Source organism: Nomascus leucogenys, chromosome 17, assembly GCF_006542625.1.
Source record: "Nomascus leucogenys isolate Asia chromosome 17, Asia_NLE_v1, whole genome shotgun sequence".
In the NCBI taxonomy this organism is placed as follows: domain Eukaryota; kingdom Metazoa; phylum Chordata; class Mammalia; order Primates; family Hylobatidae; genus Nomascus; species Nomascus leucogenys.
The window spans coordinates 89483696-89502798 of NC_044397.1; the positions used below are offsets into that span (position 1 = coordinate 89483696).

General features: G+C 45.5%; 1 protein-coding gene across 1 annotated transcript; it reads left to right on the top strand.

Moving 5' to 3' along the window:
• The first annotated feature begins 8980 nt into the window (after window positions 1-8980).
• On the top strand, window positions 8981-17596 carry LOC101178885 (putative ubiquitin-conjugating enzyme E2Q2-like protein). The gene is made up of 3 exons (XM_030796344.1): window positions 8981-9300; window positions 10317-10501; window positions 17505-17596. The coding sequence occupies exons 1-3, from the start codon at window positions 9252-9254 to the stop codon at window positions 17508-17510; spliced, it is 240 nt and encodes a 79-aa protein (XP_030652204.1). The 5' UTR covers window positions 8981-9251; the 3' UTR covers window positions 17511-17596.
• Window positions 17597-19103: the final 1507 nt, after the last annotated feature.

A 19103-nucleotide genomic window follows, 5' to 3' on the forward strand; every position in this document is an offset into this window, starting at 1 on the left:
GAGTTTAAAGAGAGAACCGCATAAAGTCCTTTGGAGGCCCTGAGATGCCTGACTGACGTCATTACTGTATGAGTAACCTTTTTATTAATTCACTCTTCAACGTCTCTGATTAATTCTCCATAAAGGAATTCATCTGTCTGGTCTCATCTGGGAAGGCTTCCCGCAGAAGGTGACATTTGAGAGAAATCTTGATGGATGCATATAATAACCACAAATAATACTATTTTAAAAAGTAGTAACTGCTAACTTTTGCGTAGGGCATACTAAAATATTCTAAGCCTTCCATGTGTACTAAGTCATCTAATTTTTACAACAGTCCATGTGTTAGATGTTTTATTGATTCATTTATTCATTCAACAAGTATTTATTGAATAGTTCCTGTATCTTATAGTCAGGAAAATTGAGGACCAGAGAGGTTGAATCACTTACCTGGGGCCACACAGCTAGTGAGTTTTGTTTTTTTTTTTTGAGATAGGTCTTGCTCTGTTACCCAGGCTGGAATGCAGTGACGCAGTCATGGCTCACTGCAGCCTCAACCTCCCAGGCTCAAGCAATCTTCCCACCTCAGCCTCCTGAGTAACCGGGACTATAGAAGCATGCCACCACACCTAGCTAACTTAATTTTTTTTTTTTTTTTGGAGAGACAGAGTCTCACTATGTTGCCCAGGCTGGTCTCAAACTCCTGAACTCAAGCAATCCTCCTGACTCAGTCTCTCAAAGTGCTGGGATTACAGGTATGAGCCACTGTGCCTTGTCAAATGAGTTTTCTTTCCTTTTTTTTTTTTTTTTTGAGACGGAGTCTCGCTCTGTCGCCCAGCCCCGAGTGCAGTGGCGCGATCTCGGCTCACTGCAACTTCCGCCTCCCGGGTTCATGCCATTCTCTTGCCTCAGCCTCCCGAGTAGCTGGGAATACAGGTGCCCGCCATCATGCCCGGCTAATTTTTTGTATTTTTTTTAGTAGAGACGGGGTTTCACCGTGTTAGCCAGGATGGTCTCGATCTCCTGACCCCGTGATCCGCCTGCCTCGACCTCCTAAAGTGCTGGGATTACAGGCGTGAGCCACCGTGCCCGGCCTTTTTTTTTTTTTTTTTGAGATGGAGCCTCGCTCTCTGTCACCCAGGCTGGAGTGCAATGGCGTGATCTCAGCTCACTGCAACCTCCGCCTCCCATGTTCAAATGATTCTCCTGCCTCAGCCACCTGAGTAGCTGGAATTACAGCTCCCCACCACTACGCCTGGCTAATTTTTGTATTTTTGGTAGAGAGGGGGTTTCACCATGTTGGCCAGGCTGGTCTCGAACTCCTGAGCTTAGGTGATCCACCCACCTCGACCTCCCAAAGTGCTAGGATTACAGGCGTGAGCCACTGCTCCTGGACGATGGTGGTTTTTTTTTTTAATAATTTATTTATATTTATTTATTATTATTATTTTATTTTTGAGATGGAGTCTCACTTTGTTGCCCAGGCTGGAGTGCAGTGGTGCAATCTTGGCTCACTGCAACCTCTGCTTCCCAGGTTGAAGCGATTCTCCTGCCTCAGCCTCCTGAGTAGATGGTATTACAGGCATGAGCCACCACGCCTGGCTAATTTCTTTGTATTTTTAGTAGAGTCGAGGTTTCACCATGTTGGCCAGGCTGGTCTTAAACTCCTGACCTCAAGTGATCCACTTGCCTCAGCCTTCCAAAGTGCTGGGATTGCAGGCGTGGTCCACCGCGCCCGGCCTTGGCTAAGTTACTTGTTGGTTGGAGTCTGGGCTGTGGCGATAGACAGCAATGAATGAGATGGACAAAATCCCCTAATTTCCAAAAGCTGACATTGTATTGGGCCGACAGAGCAGGGACAAATAAATAAGATATATAATATGTCATGTGGTGATCAGGATTGGTTACGGGGAAAAATAAAGCAGGAAAGACAGAGAAGGGCCAGACGTGGGGACTCACACCTGTAATACCAGCACTTTAAGAGGCCAAGGCAGGAGGACTGCTTGAGCCCAGGAGTTTGAGACCAGACTGGGCAACAAAGTGAGACCCCATCTCTAAAAAAAAAAAAAAAAAAATTAGTTGGGTGTGGTGGCACACACCTGTGGTTGCAGGTACTCGGGAAGCTGAAGTGGAAGGGTTCCTGGAACCAGGGAGTTCGAGGCTGCAGTGAGCTATGATTATACCACTGTGCTCCAGCCTGGGAGACAGAGTGAGATCCCATCTCAAAAGAAAAAATTAAATTAAATTAAAAAGACAGAGAGAGGGCCGGGCACGGTGGCTCACGCCTGTAATCACAGCACTTTGGGAGGCCGAGGTGGGCGGATCACGAGGTCAGGAGATTGAGACCATCCTGTCTAACACGATGAAACCCCGTCTCTACTAAAAATACAAAAAATTAGCCAGGCGTGGTGGTGGGCGCCTGTAGTCCCAGCTACTCGGGAGGCTGAGGCAGGAGAATGGCATGAACCCGGGAGGAGGAGCTTGTAGTGAGCCAAGATCGTGCCACTGCACTCCAGCCTGGGCGACAGAGCGAGACTCCGTCTCAAAAAAAAAAAAAAAAGAGAGAGAGAGCGAGAGAGACAGGCATAGAGAGTGTGTATTAGGAGAGGATGTTATAATTTACAGTGTGCCAAGTAAAGGTTTCATGGAGGTGACATTTTGAGCAAAGACCTGAAGGAGGTAAGAGAGCCACCTTATGAATATGTGAGGGAACTGTGTTCCAAGCAGAAAGAACAGTCAGTGTGCCGGGCATGGCAGCTCACGCCTGTAATCCCAGCACTTTGGGAGGCCAAGGCGGGTGGATTGCCTGAGCTCAGGAGTTCGAGACCAGCTGGGCAACATGGTGAAACCCTGTCTCTACTAAAATACAAAAAATTAGCCGGGTGTGGTGGTGTGTATCTGTAATCCCAGCTACTCAGGAGGCTGAGGCAGCAGAATTGCTTGAACTTTTAAGAAAACGCCACTGTACTCCAGCCTGGGCGACAGAGTGAGACTCCGTCTCAAAAAAAAAACAACAAGTCGGTGCAAAGGCCCTGAGGCTGGAGCTTGCCTGGTGTATTTGAAGAACAGCAGAAACCAGTGGTGCCTGGCTGCAGAGGGAGCAAGGGAGTGTTGAGAAGAAAGCTCAAGAAAAGGCAGGCCACGCGAGAGAGGAGGTGACAGCCAGATCTTACAAGACCTCAAAGCTCCTGGTGGGGACTTGGGACTTTTCTCTGGGTGAGATGGAACACTCAAGGTGGGGAGGTTTGATGAGATAACTGAGGGCCAGGGCGTTATAGGAGTTTGCCAGTCAGGAACGATGTTGGAGTAGGAGGATGTAGGTTTCTGGGAGTCAAAAAGGAACAATTAATCCTTCACACAGCAAATATACATATTTATACATTTAACTCTGGCTCTGTTCCAAACCTTGTGTTAACAGTGAGCCCAATAGATATTAATACAAATAAAATGTAATGCCAGGAATTTAGCCACTCATACCTTACATGAGTTATGAACTTTTTTTTTTTTTTTGAGACAGGGTCTCTCTCTGTCACCCAGGCTGGAGTGCAGTGGCATCATCTTGGCTCACTGCAACCTCTGCCTCCTGGGTTCAAGCGATTCTCCTGCCTCAACCTCCCAAGTAGCTGGGATTACAGGAGCACACAACCACACCCAGCTAATTTTTGTATTTTTAGTAGAGATGGGGTCTCAACATGTTGCCCAGGCTGGTCACAAACTCCTGACCTCAGGTGATACACTTATCTCGGCCTCTCAAAGTGCTGGGATTACAGGTGTGAGCCACCACGCCCTGCCTAAGGTGTCGTTTTTGACATTTAAATCTGCCATCTAGGCTGAGGATGGTGGTGCACGCCTGTAATCCCAGCTACTTGGGAGGCTGAGGCAGGAGAATCGCCTCCACCCAGGAGGTGGAGGTTGCAGTGAGCCGAGATGACGCCACTGCACTCCAGCCTGAGAGACAGAGTAAGACTCTCTCTCAAAAAATAAATAAATAAATAATAAATCTCCAATCTACCTCTAACTTTATACCTTTCCAGATGGCTATTGAGTGTCTTAGTTTTATGGAGAAAAGTCCATCTCGTTTTCAATGATATGAAATTCCACTGTTAAGATGTAAATTCCCGGCTGGGTGCAGTGGCTCATGCCTGTAATCCCAGCACTTTGGGAGGCCAAGGTGGGCGGATCATGAGGTCAGGAGATCGAGACCATCCTGGCTAACACAGTGAAACCCCGTCTCTACTAAAAATACATAAAATTAGCCAGGTGTGGTGGCGTGTGCCTGTAATCCCAGCTACTTGGGAGGCTGAGGCAGGAGAATAGCTTGAATCTGGGAGGCAGAGGTTTCAGTGAGCCAAGATCGTGCCACTGCACTCCAGCCTGGGTGACAGACCAAGACTCCGTCTCAGATAAAAAAAAAAAAAAAAAGATGTAAATTCCCACATGTATTTCTGGCTCCTCTAATCTGTCCCTTTTAACCAGTTGTCTGTCCATTTATGGGCCAGCTCCAAACTGTTTGAAAACTATACTTTTATGATGAGTTTTCAAATGCAGAAGTGCTGGTTTCCTCTTACTTTTTCAGAAATGTTCTGGATCTTTTCACATTTTTTTTTTCTTTTGAACCTCAGAATCAACCTGCCTAACTTTAAAAGAGACTTCTAGTGTTTTAAATAAGGCTAGATTAAATTCATAGATTCGGGGGGAAACTAGGTTCAACTTTTTAATACTGGATCTTCCCAAATATTCAAATCTTGTATGCTCAGCCCTAGCAGCAGTTTCAAATTTTTTGAACTAGATCCTGTGCCATTTTTGATAAGCTCATTCCAAGATATTTTTATTATCTTTTAATTCTTGCTTGAGTCAATGCAATGTTCTTTTCTTCTGCTTGTTTTCTAAGCCAGTTTTCTGTATACTGGCACTTGTTTAGGTTGAGGATATTAATTTTGCAACCCCAGAGCCCCCGTGCTCAATTCTCATTTCTTCCAATAGTTTATGGGTTCTCTTTCAAAGTATACAGTCACATTGAGGCAGGAGAATAGGGCCTGGAGGCAGGGAACCTAAGGCTGATTCACCCTGACTTCTAGAACTACATCAAAAGAAAAACCTCAACCTTAAGTACTTAACCCCCACGCTTAAGTAACGAAAGGACCAGGGGACACTCCTGCAAACCCCAACCTTTTCTGTGGGGCAGACGGGAAATCGAAGGTACCTCTGATTGGTTGCAGAAAGCATAGGAGTGTAACTTCCTAACTTCACTTCAGCCTCTGATTGGTTGCTGTACACAACCACCGTCTACAACCAATCAGACTGATTGCAGGCGAGGTCTTTGTTTGCATAGAAGTGCAACTTTGTAACTTCACTTTAGCCTCTGATTGGTTGCTTTTTGCAACCTACCAGAATGATTGCAGACCACCACTTCATTTACATGGGGTGAACACCAAGTGGCCAATGGGAGGGCCGGGTGCAGTGGCTCAAGCATGTAATCCCAGCACTTTAAGAGGCCAAGGCCGGCGGATCACCTGAGGTCAGGAGTTCCAGACCAGTCTGGCCAACATGGTGAAACCCCGTCTCTACTAAAAAATATACAAAAATTAGCCAGGTGTGGTGACAGACACCTGTAATCCCAGCTACTCGGGAGGCTGAGGCAGGAGAATTGCTTGAACCCGGGAGGCAGAGGTGGCTGTGAGCCAAGATTGCACCATTGCACTCCAGCCTGGGCGACAAGCGTGAGACTCCACCTCAAAATAAATAAAAATAAGCGGCCAATGGGAAACCTATAGGAGGTATTTGGACCTGAGAACATTCTGTATCCGGGGCCCTTGAGCAGCCGCTGGGGCCTGCTCCCACACTGTGGTGTGTACTTTCACTTCTGATAAATCTCTGCTTTCCTTGCTTTGCGTTTTGTCCAATTCTTTGCTCAAAACACCAAGAACCTAGACAACTTGCAGTCAAGACCCTCTATCGATAACAACATCATCTCTGAAGAACAGACACACTTCCTTTTTCTAAGGTTCATACTCTTCTTCTTTTTCCCTATATAATTACATGAGTCATGTTCCTTGAATCTGAGCCCAGTACTCAAGGTTTTTGCTTCCTGGCACAGGGCCTGGGGCCTCTGTCCATCCTTGAAATTGTTTGTCTATCATTTTCTGCTCCAAAACGGTTATACCCAAAGATGCTTTACCGTGACTTTTTCTCAGGCTTGGAGGCATCACTCCATTGGGAGCCATTTTGGCAGGAAGCTTCTCTGACTGTCCTAGTCCTCATTCCAATAAACGTAAAAACAACAGTCATATTATAGGCATTGACATGCATTCTGAAGAGCCTTATATTCTGCTCAATAGCATGTTTGTTTTTTGTTTTTTTTTGTTGTTCTTTTGTTTTGTTTTGTTTTGAGATGAAGTCTCGCTCTGTTGCCCAGGCTGGAGTGCAGTGGCGAGATCTAGGCTCACTGCAAGCTCTGCCTCCCGGGTTCTGGCCATTCTCCCGCCTCAGCCTCCCGAGTAGCTGGAACTACAGACACCTGCCACCACGCCCAGCTAATTTTTCATATTTTTAGTAGAGACAGGTTTTCACCGTGTTAGCCAGGATGGTCTCAATCTCCTGACCTCGTGATCCGCCCGCCTTGGCCTCCCAAAGTGCTGGGAATACAGGTATGAGCCACTGCGCTCGGCTGTTTTTTTGTTTTTGAGACAGAGCCTCGCTCTGTTGCACAGGCTGGAGTGCAGTGTCGTGATCTCGGCTCACTGCAATCTCTGCCTCTCAAGTTGAAGCAATTCTCCTGCCTCAGCCTCCCCAGTAGCTGGGATTACAGGTGTGTGCCACCACATCTGGCTAATTTTTGTATTTGTAGCAGACATGGGGTTTCACCATGCTGGCCGGGCTGGTCTCAAACTCTTGACCTCAAGTAATCTGCCCACTTCGGTCTCCCAAAATGCTAGGATTACAGGCGTGAGCCACTGTGCCTGGTCAATAGCATGTTAGAATTAAATGAGCCTTTTGGGAAAATTTAGGTGAGGGTAGGTTACCCAAAGACTATACAGCCACGTTCAAACCTTTAGTGGTTTATGTATTCATTTAGAGATAGGGTCTCAATCCTGTCACCCAGGCTGGAGTGCCGTGGCATGATCACGGCTCACTGCAGCCTCGACCTCCTAGGCTTGGGTGATTCTTGTGGCCACCTCAGCCTTGTGAGTGGCTGGGACTACAGAGATGCACCACCTCGCCCAGCTAATTTTTTTTTTTTTTTTTTTTGGTATTTTTGTATTTTTAGTAGAGACAGGGTTTTGCCATGTTGCCCAGGCTGATCTCAAACTCCTTGGCTTAAGCGATCTTCCTGCCTCAGCCTCCCAAAGTGTTGGGATTACAGGCATGAACCACCACACTCAGCCCTTTGGTGTTTTTGTTTGTTTGTTTGTTTGTTTGTTTGAGACGGAGTCTCGCTCTGTTGCCCAGGCTGGAGTGCAGTGGCACCATCTCGGCTCACTGCAAGCTCCACGTCCTGGGTCCACGCCATTCTCCTGCCTCAGCCTCCTGAGTAGCTGGGACTACAGGCGCCCGCCACCATGCCCGGCTAATTTTTTTTTTTTGTATTTTTAGTAGAGACGGAGTTTCACCGTGTTAGCCGGGATGGTCTCAATCTCCTGACCTGGTGATCCGCCCGCCTCGGCCTCCCAAAGTGCTGGGATTACAGGCGTGAGCCACCGCGCCCGGTCCTTAATTTTTAAAGTTTTTGTAGAGACGGGGTCCCACCATGTTGCCCCAGCTGGTCTTGAACTCCGGGGCTCAAGTGATCCTCCCGCCTTGGCCTCCCAAAGTGCTGGAATTACAAAGTGCTGGTGGCATGAACCACCTTGCCCAGCTGTGTACACTTCTAAATGGTTCATTTTATATTATGTGAATTTCACCTCAATAAAAAACTTTTTTTTTTCAGACGGAGTTTCCCTCTTGTTGCCCAGGCTGGGGTGCAATGGCGCGATCTCGGCTCACTGCAACCGACGCCACCCCAGGTTCAAGGGATTCACCTGCCTCAGCCTCCCGAGTAGCTGGGATTACAGGCGCACACCACCAGGCCCGGCTAATTTTGTGTTTTTAGTACAGATGGGGTTTCACCATGCTGGTCAGGCTGGTCTCAAACTCCCGACCCCAGGTGATCCTCTGTCTCGGCCTCCCAAAGTGCTGGGATAACAGGCGTGAGCCACCGCGCCCGGCCTAAAAAAATTTTTTTAAGAAATTAGCCAGGCATGATGGTGCATGCCTGTAGTCCCAGCTACTCGGGGAGCTGAGGTGGGAAGATTGTTTGAACCCGGGAGGTTGAGGCTGCAGTGAGCGAGACCGTGCCACTGATCTCCAGACGGTAGTCTAGCCCTGGGATCCTGTGCCCTTACCCATTATCCAGTATTGGCTACACAAAACTAATGAGTACATATTTTCAACTATAGTTTAAGTGGGTGACATATTTTTCAGTATATTTTATGTAGGTGAGTTTCAGTTTGGGGGTATTCTACTTACACAATCTATTGAGCTGGATATTAACTGAGAACAAACAGAAACTGATGAACTCTGAAAAACATAAAACATGAGCAACATGATGTCACCGCAAAAGACAAAACAGCACACAGCCTTCTTGTGACTGTATTTTGCTGACAGTCCACGAGCTAATAGCCTGAACTCAGCAGTGTTGTTCCCTTGGGGGAGACACACACCACACCACACACACACACACACACACACACCACACACACACACAGAGTTGGGGGTTTTCTGCATCCCACCCCCACCCCAACACACACACGAGTTGGTGGTTGTGCTGCCCGGAGCCTCCAGTCCGCGAGTGTGAAGAACGGACCAGATGGGTCCAACAGTGCTGGGTCAAGGCGAGGAGGGGGCAGCCGGAAGCGCGCGCATGCTCTGGACTCGTGCACCCGCCGAAACGGGTGCGCACGGGGCGCGCGGGGGTGAGGGGTGAGGGGTGAGGGGTGTGAGGGGTGAGGGGTGAGGGGCGAGAGGGACGGGAGCCGGGTAGGGGCAGCCCTTTCCCAGGCGGTAGTGGGGGCGGTAGTGCTGTTGCCCTTTTAAGCTGCGGCTTGACGGGAGCAGCGCCTCCTGTCGGTGGAGTCTGTTACAAGGGGAGCAGCCGCCCAGGCCGCCACACAGCTCCCCGCAGAGGCCTCGGTGCCCCTTGCCATTTTCCAGCCCTACTCCGACTAGAGTGGAGGCAGCGGGGAGAGGCGGAGCCGCGAGAGCGCCGCCGAGAGGTCCCGCGGGTGGTCGCGGCCATGACAGCGGCTCCCGACCGGCTCACCTTCCGCACCCCTCCCGCCAGAGGTGAGAGTAAAATGTCCGTGTGAGGGTTCAAGGCCAAGCTGAAGTTGCTGGCCTCTATCTTCCACAAGAACCAGGAGCCGCCGCCGCAGCTCAGGCTCCACTGCAACATCACGGTGAGGCGCCCAGTGACGGCCTCACGGGGCAGGGCGAGGGCGGAGAGGAGGCGCCCAGAGTCCCGGGACAGAGGGGAGCCTGCCCGGAAGAGGCCCCAGTTCCCCGGGCGGGGCGAGCGCGCCCCTTTCTCCCGCGACTGGCCCGCCCCGCTGCGTGAGGCTTGGGTGGGCGGGGTGGGGGGGCGCGTCTCTCTGGCTCCTTGCACGGGGCTGGCTTGGGGGCTGCCAGCACCTCTCGCCCCAGTCGCCGCGCCCCGAGGTGGGAGCCCGCGTCGCCCGCAGCCCTTTCGGGGCCCATGATCGCCCTCAGTCGGCCAGCCTGCTCCCCGGGACCGCGACGGGGCGTGGCAGGGCGGCTCCGGCTGTTGTTTGAGCCCAGGCGGGGAAGGGGAAAGGCCTTTAAGATTTTCGGTTTTTTGGCCGGGCTTAGTGCTCATTCCTGTAATTCCGGCACTTTGGGAGACTGAGGCAGCTGGATCGCCTGAGGTCAGGAGTTCTAGACCAGCCTGGCCAACATGGTAAAACCCTGTCTCTACGAACAATACAAAACTTAGCCGGGTATGGTGGCAGGCGCTTGTTGAGATGGAGTCTCACTCTGTCGCCCAGGCTGGAGTGCAGTGGGGCGATCTCGGCTTACTGCAGCCTCCGTCTCTTGACAGGCCATGGGTTCAAGCGATTCTCCTGCCTCAGCCTCCCGAGTAGCTGGGATTACAGGTGCCTGACACCACGCCTGGCTAACTTTTGTGTTGTTTAGTAGAGACTGGGTTTCACCATGTTGGCCAGGCTGGTCTCGCACTCCTGACTTCAAATGACCCATCTCTGCCTCCCAAAGTTCTGGGATTACAGGCCTGAGCCACCGCGCCCGGATCCAAGGCCCTTAAGCTTAAACGCCTCATTCTTCAGTCAGGTTTTCCTTGTTCCCGCATGTGCGTGTTCAGCCAATCGTTTTTAAGGAGAAACTAACAATGAAAACGGACTCGTGGATGGAGGAAAAGTTGGAATGCAGCCTCTGGTGCTGTTTGAGCGATCCCTCTCCCCCGGACAGCTGCTGTGTTCTGGAAAGGCGCATTGTACCGTGGATGCAGCAAGTAAGAGTCATGTCCAGGTGCTCTGCCCGCTTTTCCTTTCAGGCTTCTGTATCAGCTGTTTTTCCCCTGTAGAATGTGCCCCTGACAGCCACCCCCTAACCCTACCCAATTTGTCTTTACGCGTCTGACCATCAAGGCTGTCCTGGGTCATATTTAGTTGATGCTGATATTTCCCCTTCCTCCCCTCTTTAGTCCTCACTATTTTTGCTTTGGTCATGTTATGCTGTATTCTGTAAGGCTTAAAAACAATTTTTATGGTGGCAGGGGAGAATGTTTTATAATTATGCTTTGTGCTTTTTATCTTCCACTCAATAAATGCTTGGTAAGTATTTGTTTTATTGAATGTATGACCCTATTCTAGCTATATTGTGCTTGAACAAAAATCTTCACTGCCTTGTAAGTTAACTGCTAAGAATTTGTCCCAAGTGCAGACATAACATCAAGAACTTGTCATGGAGAGTCCAAAAAGGTCTCTAAGGGCTTGATGGAAGTCTGTAAATTGACTTCCTATGAAAGAGAGTGTAAGAAGTGAAAATGTAAAGCATGACTGGAGAGCCAGAGTGATGAAGCCAGGGTCCCTTTCTCCAGATCCTTTGTAACAGTGTTATGTGATCTCTTCTAGAACATCGTTCTGAAAGATAATGCCGACTCAGAACCTAGGAAACCATCCAGTGGGTTTCTGCAGCTTAGGTGGTTCAAATCCTCATCGGCACCTTTGTTTTCTCTGCCTCAGTTTGCTTACAGTGATGTTCTCAGTAGCTGTAATTGCTGTCTGTCTTTGAATACTTAAGCATTTTTTTTAGATGACAGGGATATATGTGCATTTTTATTTTACCAAGTGTTAGAATTTTTACTCTGCTTTTGTGGGCTCTGGGTTAGCTGCTTGGTTGTAAAATGATTAGCAGGGAAAGCCGTGTGCCTGTGTGTGTGTACGTGTGTATTTTAAGTTTCTTTTGTTGTCACAGGACTTCGAATTTTATTTTATATGGTAATTCTGCCAATTTATTCTCCACCCCACATTTATTGAACAGCAAAATATGAAAGTAATGTGTCCCATAAGCAGCCTTCAGAAGAATTACAACTGCTGTATATCTGAAATTTTTTTTTTCTTTTTTTTTTCTTTGGAGATGGAGTCTCACTCTATCACCCAGGCCGGAGTACAGTCGTGCGATCTTGGCTCACTGGAACCTCTGCCGCCCATGTTCAAGCGATTCTCCTGCCTCAGCCTCCTGAGTAGCTGGGATTACAGGCACCTGCCACCGCACCTGGCTAATTTTTGTAGTTTTAGTAGAGACAGATTTCACCATGTTGGCCAGGCTGGTCTTGAATTCCTGACCTCGTGATCTGCCTGCCTCGGCCTTCCAAAGTGCTGGGATTACAGGCGTCAGCTACCGTGCCCGGCTGAACTTTCCAGAAGAAGTTTGTGCATCAGTTTTCAAAAAATTATGATATCAAAAATAGCTGTGCCCTACATTTGGAAAGATACAAAAACTGAGCATACTGGCAGGCAGTTTTGCTTGCTGGTGCTTGAGATAGAGGCACATATTGGTCTCAGTGGATTTATGGAGAAAAATAGATACAGAAAGTTATTTCTAAATAAGACCAAAAAATCCTTTTCTTAAGCAGTGACAGGTAAAGAGGCTGTCTTGGCTAACCTTGAATTGTGTTGCCCTTGATTGAGACAGTTTTATGGTGGGGATGGTAGTGGTGATAAACTTGTTGGAAATTTGTCTGCTTATAGTAACCTTTGTGGTAGCTGTCACAGACAACTTCATCCTCACAGGCCTTGAAATTAGTAAAAAACTAGCAGAATGGAGGAGAAACAAAGGACTTGAATAATCAGATGCTTAGATAATTGTTCTGTGTTTTCATAACCAGTGAAAAAGAGAAAAGAGCAGTATTAGAAGCACTTACACATTCTATGTAAGGAACACTGCCTGAATTTATATTGCAATTTTTGAGCACAATTCACTGTTTAAAAACAGGCATATTGTAGGTAATATTTTAAAGACAAATAGAAAATTTATCTTTTCAAGATGGATCTAAAGCTTAACCTTATCAAAATTACAAAATTTAAAACATGTGATTGAAAAATATTAATGCATAGGTTTAAATATCGGTCATTCTAGATGTCTTTCAAAATAGATTGTCTCTTAAATATTAAACTGAACAAACTTTGAACATGTTGTAGAGTTTGTGCTGAAGGTTAAATTTCCTGGGGTGATGGGTATTTTATAATATGGAAAACAAAACCTTCTTATTTTAAGAAGTTTAGAAAACTTTTAGGCAAAACTAGAAAATGGTACCTATATAATTCTACCACTCAGAAGGTGCCACTGTGAGAAATTTGTATCTTTCCAGTCATCTGCTCATCTCTTTTCTCCTATGCTTGTATATGTTTCCTCTCCCTTAAAAATCAGATATTTGTTTGTAATCTGCTTTTTCACTCAGCAGTATTGTAGATCCATGTTATAACTTGCTCCTCTGCATTGCCTTCAGTTATTGTGTGCTTTCTGTTGGATGACTGTCCCATGTAGTCAGTCATGTTTTCTGGTACTGAATACATAGGGGTATGTGTGTGTGCATGCGCGTGTGTGTGCGTATTTTTTTCTAACTTAACTAATGCTTTAGACATCAATAGGTAGACCTAAATCCTTGAAACCTTCCACGTGGTGGCTTTCAGTTCTCATTGCTGAATTTGTTTCCAGAGATGGAAGAAATTATATTGTATGGGAACTTTTTCTTCTTTTTCTTTCTTTCTTTTTTTTTTTTTTTGAGATGAAGTCTTGTTCTTGTCGCCCAGGCAGGAATGCAATGGCGTGATCTCAGCTCACTGCAACCTCCACCTCCTAGGTTCAAGCAATTCTCTTGCCTCAGCCTCCCAAGTAGCTGAGATTACAGGCGCATGCCACCATGCCTGGCTAATTTTTGTATTTTTAGTAGAGACGGAGTTTCACCATGTTGGCCAGGCTGGTCTTGAACTCCGGACCTCAGGTGATTTGGCCACCTCAGCCTCCCAAAGTGTTGGGATTACAGGTGTGAGCCACTGTGCCCAGACTTTTTTCATCTCAGTACCAGCTTTTATTTATCAGATTGGTAAAAATGTTAGAAAGTGTGCAATGAAATGGGCATTCTTACAGTCATGACAAAAAATATAATTATCTTTGACTACTTTCTAGAAAGTAGTTTGGCTTTCTAGAAACTTGTTTGAATTCTCCTTGTTTAGGCCCTGCTGTTTTCTTAGAGTGAAGTGAGGAGAACCTACATGGGTGTGGTAGTCATGGGAGTGGAATGAAATGTGAAAGCTCATTGGAGGAAGAATCAAAATGGCTTGGTCTTCATCGTCAACTATTAAGTGAGGAGGAGGAATTATTGCCTGACTTAGGAAGAACGAAAAAATGTGAAATACCAATAAAACACCAGGCTTGCAATTTTAGTCAGGGTAAAGCTTAAGCATTATGTGATTCTAGATAGATTATTGAGCAGTTTTGTTCCATTTATTTTATATCCCGTATCTTTGAGCTATGATCCTATTCTTTATTTCTTGACATACCCAAACATTTTTTAAACTATTGTGATACAGCTTTTATATGATAAGCCTCACCCTTTGAAGTGTACAGTTCAGTGGTTTTTAGTATACTCAGAGTTATGCAGCCATTACCACTACCTCATTTCAGAACCTTTTCTTCTCCCCAAAAAGAAACCCCGTACCCATTAGCAGTCACTCTCTGTACTCATCTCCCCCACCGTTGATCCTGGCAACCTCTGATCTAATTTCTATCTCTGTAGATTTGCCTATCCTGGACATTTCATATAAATAGAATCATACAAAATGTGGCATTTTGTGACTGACTTTTCTTTGAAGTGATTATAAAGCAAATGCCTGAAGAGGCTAAGCTTAGGATAGTGTTTGCTGTACAGCTTTGACAACTGAATTTTTTTTAAGTTGAAAATATTACTGTGTCTGTATATGTGGCATATTATCCTTAGATGACCCTTACTTCAATTATTAGAATTTTTTTCCCTAGTATTCTTGAACTGTCTCAATATTCAGTAGGAACCCCCCTTTGGAGACAAAGAGCAGTAAGAATTTGGAACACATATTGACAAAATGAATGTCATTTAATACAGTAGCAGAGTCGACTACTTTTTGGTGTCAACGCTGCCGAAAGCGTATGTTAAGGAAAAGTTTACTTATCTTACTTACCTAGTGAAGGTATTAGAACTACTTCTGTCTTCTGTTTAGATTTCAACAAACATTTGCATAGGTATTATGTGGTCGTACAAACGTACTGTCTTTTGACCTGAAAATGCAAAAACTTCCTTTCTTCCCACTTTCTGAGACTCTGCAACCTTAAAGGAAGAGTGGGGTACTTTAAAGGAAAGGTGGTGATGGTTGGATAATGGGTAACAATGTCTACCATATAGTTCCTTTTCCCAAAACAAGTTCCTGTCTACCATCAGCATCTCCAAAATTTGAAGATCAAGTGTGGTGGTTTTTTTTTGTTTTTTTGAGACGGGGTCTCGCTCTTTCGCCCAGCCCGGATCGGCTCACGGCAAGCTCCGCCTCCGCCTCCCGGGTTCACGCCATTCTCCTGCCTCAGCCCCCGAGTGGCTGGGACTACAGGCGCCCGCCACTGGGCCCGGCTAATTTTTTGTGTTTTTAGTAGAGACGGGGTTTCACCGTGTTAACCAGGATGGTCTGGATCTCCTGACCTCGTGATCCGCCCGCCTCGGCCTCCCAAAGTGCTGGGATTACAGGCGTGAGCCACCGCGCCCGACCTCAAGTGTGGTGTTAACTCATTAACTAATGACTAGACTTTGAGCAGCTGTGGAACCAAAATCTAAGTGAGTGCCTGGATGTTCTAATTCTATTAAATCAATGAGTGCACATTATATACAATACTCTCTTAGCCCAGTGGCAGATTTAAGGAGTGAGAGATTTCTGTGTTTCAGAAATCAAATACACAAAGAATAAAAATTTTTAATCCCATGATTCTTTATCTGAGTTTAAATTTTTGGAGAGTTTTTCTTTTAGATTTTCTTTTCCTTCCATTAAACTTTCACTTTGAAAGTTCCCAGGGTTTGGGCAAAGCAAGTGGGACACTTGCTTGGATTCTCCAGGGCAAGGGAGTTAAACAGGACTTCTTTCCTTCATTTTATTATTGAATAATGTCATGATAACAATTATTAAGGTGAATGGTCTACAGTAGAAGTTTTTAGATGCCTTCTCTGCAAAATAATTTGGTTTAGTCAATGCAAGGATGCCTTTGGTTAGCTGGAATGGAAGATGCACAGGCTAGACTGGTCTTGGCAAGTCTTCTGGGGGGAAATACAGCATTTGGAAGGGTTGGAAGCAGAAGGAATCTTAAGCAAGGGAAAGGTGTGGGCAGAGCCCCGGAGGACAGAACAGTTTGTGGTGGACTTGGTGTCCACATAGATCTAATCAGTGGTCTTAGCTTTTGTGTTTTCAAAATTACCACAGTTTTTGTTCTAAAACTATCATTCCCTTGATTTTACTTTAGGCATGCTATCTGGGTATTTTGAAATGTAAAATAACATTAAAGGAGAATGCAATTATTTTGTTTGAGAAAGAGTTAAAAGGTTAAAACATCTTGATCTAAATAATTTTCTAATGGGAGATTTGGTACATCCCCAGAGGTTGTCTTTGGTTCAGAGAATAGTCTTCAGACCTAGAAAGGACTTGAGGAGTCCCAGAGAGGAGCTGCATGGTGTGAACCATTTGATTCTCACAACAGAATGGATAAAAACAGTTTGAACCATGAAACCATGCAGATGTTCATATTTTGGATAGGGTAGGGTCAGTGCCATTGTCAAAGGAAAAACTCTCGGCCATCGCAGGATGGGAGAGAAAGTTTCCATTGTAAAGAATACTCAAATGCCATTTAAGGAAATGGGTTCTTCTGCCCCTATTCTTTGGAATATTTAGGGCCACGTTCTTAGTTTTTGACATCATAAAAATTTCAAAGTATTCTGTTCTGATTGCCATTTCAAACAATTGACTAGAATTTCAGAGCAATTACATGAGTAATAGCATTAGAATTTTTAAATCACCCATAGTCCTATATCCCTAACAAGTATGTTCATGTTTGCGTGTTCTCTTCTTATCTTGACTGTGTGCATACTTTCTTAATAATGCCACATGGAGATTGTTTAAGCAGGAATAATTCTCCAGATAATTTTATATGTTTCCTTTTTTTAAGGTGTGTATTGGGTGGAGGAGCATTATGTATGGAACTTCTCACGAAACAAGTGATTATTTTCTTATTATACTCAATTTTCACCCTCAATAGAGTGTTTTGATTATGTAAGTTAGATCGTAAGTAGACGGTTCTCTTAAAGACGTGTAGTGTTTTGTTTTTTGTTTGTTTTTGTTTTTTCGTAGCTCCTACTTTCAAGAATGGAAAAGGTATCCCAGCAGTTTGGGAGGCGAGGCGGGCGGATCACGAGGTCAGGAGAGCGAGACCATCCTGGCTAACACGGTGAAACCCCGTCTCTACTAAAAAGTACAAAAAAAATTAGCCGGGCGTGATGGCGAGCGACTGTAGTCCATGCTACTCGGGAGGCTGAGGCAGGAGAATGGCGTGAACCCGGGAGGCAGAGCTTGCAGTGAGCTGAGATGGCGCCACTGCACTCCAGCCTGGGTGACAGAGCGAGACTCCATCTCAAAAAAAAAAAAAAAAAAAAAAAGGAAAAAGTAAACCAGTAAAATGACATCGTACTTGGTCCTGAATCTATGCTAGGATAGGCATTAACAGTGACCTGTATTTAAGGATTTAATTTGCTCACGTTGGGCACTTAGAACATCGGTTTGTTGTTTTTTGTGAGATTCTGGAAACGTTCCAATTTTACCTTTTCCCCTTGACTCCAGACTTTTTAACACTGGTCTGCTGCTGTTAAGTTATATGCCATTTTGTTAGGCCTTCTCAAGTGGGAATCAGGAACGCTGCTGTGTTCTAGAGATGTTTTGTTCGTCCTGTAGGGCTGAAGAAGGGCCTACTCGATAGAATCAGTCATCATGCAAATAAATGCCACCTGAGTCAAAGGCAAAGCCAGAGTGCAGCTTGGAGCAAAGAAGGTACTTTTATTAAAAATTTTACGGGCCGGGCGCGGTGGCTCACGCTTGTAATCCCAGCACTTTGGGAGGCCTAGGCGGGCGGATCACGAGGTCAGGAGATCGAGACCACGGTGAAACCCCGTCTCTACTAAAAATACAAAAAAAATTAGCCGGGCGTGGTGGCGGGCGCCTGTAGTCCCAGCTACTCGGAGAGGCTGAGGCAGGAGAATGGCGTGAACCCGGGAGGCGGAGCTTGCAGTGAGCCGAGATCGCGCCACTGCACTCCAGCCTGGGTGACAGAGTGAGAGTCCGTCTCAAAAAAAAAAAAAGAATTTTACATAAACCATAAGATATATTTTATGTTACTTTGTGAGCCTTCTTCCTGTCTTAATTCTTTTTGAGAGAATTCATTTCATTTTCATTTGGTTTGTTTTCTTTTTGTTACAAAGATGATCTATAGAAAATATAGAAGTATAAGAAAATTAAAGTTACTAACTGATAATCACTTAATGATTTAGTATCTGTTTAGTCTTTCTTATACTTACTGTAGAGAAACATGTCTACAGTTGTAAATTTATTATCGTTATGTATACCGTAGTAAAAGTTATATGTACTTTGAAGTTTTGCAAAATTGAGTTCATGTTATAGAATTAATTCCTGATGAACTTTTATGTGCTAGGCACTAGTCTTTTTATTTATTTATTTTTACTTTTTTTCTTTCCCTCTGTGCCTATGCTGACCAAGTCTTTTTATTTTTTACTTTTTATTAGCTCTTTCAATCCTCTTAATAACTTTAAAAGAGGGTATTATTAATATCTGCATTTTACGGATGAGGCAACTGAAGGTTGGCAACTTGTCCAAGGTAACAGGTGGCAGAGCAGGGGTTGGAACCAGTCTGACTGCCCTAGGCCCAACCAAGAGGAGCTGAGAGAAAGCCATGGGGCAGAAGGATGTTGGAGGCTGGTTTTCTGTTCAGTTAACATGAAATGCAGGCTGTAACCTTAATTACTGAGAAAGCCTTCCAAAGCCAGAGGTTTTTTTTTACCATGACTATGACTTTTGAGCAAAAATCTGATTTCGTTTAAAGGCAACATGGTGCTCTAAGCAACTTCCACTCACACTTATGGAGGGAATGGTAGTTGAGCTAAATAGTGAAATGCTGTAGCACACAGCCTTTAGGGCAGCTTCTGACCTATTTCTGTGGTCAGGAAAGACACCTATCTTTCCCTGCTGCCCACAGCCTCTAGTTATTCACCTTCAGAATTTCCTAGTCTGTGATCACATTCAGATGAGAGATCTGTTTTGTTTTTTCCAGGGTAGCAGGAACCCAGTCACCACCTATACTAAGCAGTCTAGTCTTCTGTGTATAAATGAGCAAGGTTGGGGAGCCAGATTTGAGAACCTTGTGTAATGCTGAGATGCTCCAAGAGAATGTCAGGATTATGCATGGTGGTAAAGTGGTCTCATGTTAGTTGTACCCAGAGTTCTCATCAGAAGCAGACACAGCAACTTTTTGTAGGAAAA

Coding starts and splice junctions, on each gene's coding strand:
- LOC101178885 (XM_030796344.1), top strand. CDS start 9,252: ATGACAGCGGCTCCCGACCGGCTCACCTTCCGCACCCCTCCCGCCAGA. Junction 9,301..10,316: donor CCGCACCCCTCCCGCCAGAG/GTGAGAGTAAAA, acceptor CTCATTCTTCAG/TCAGGTTTTCCTTGTTCCCG.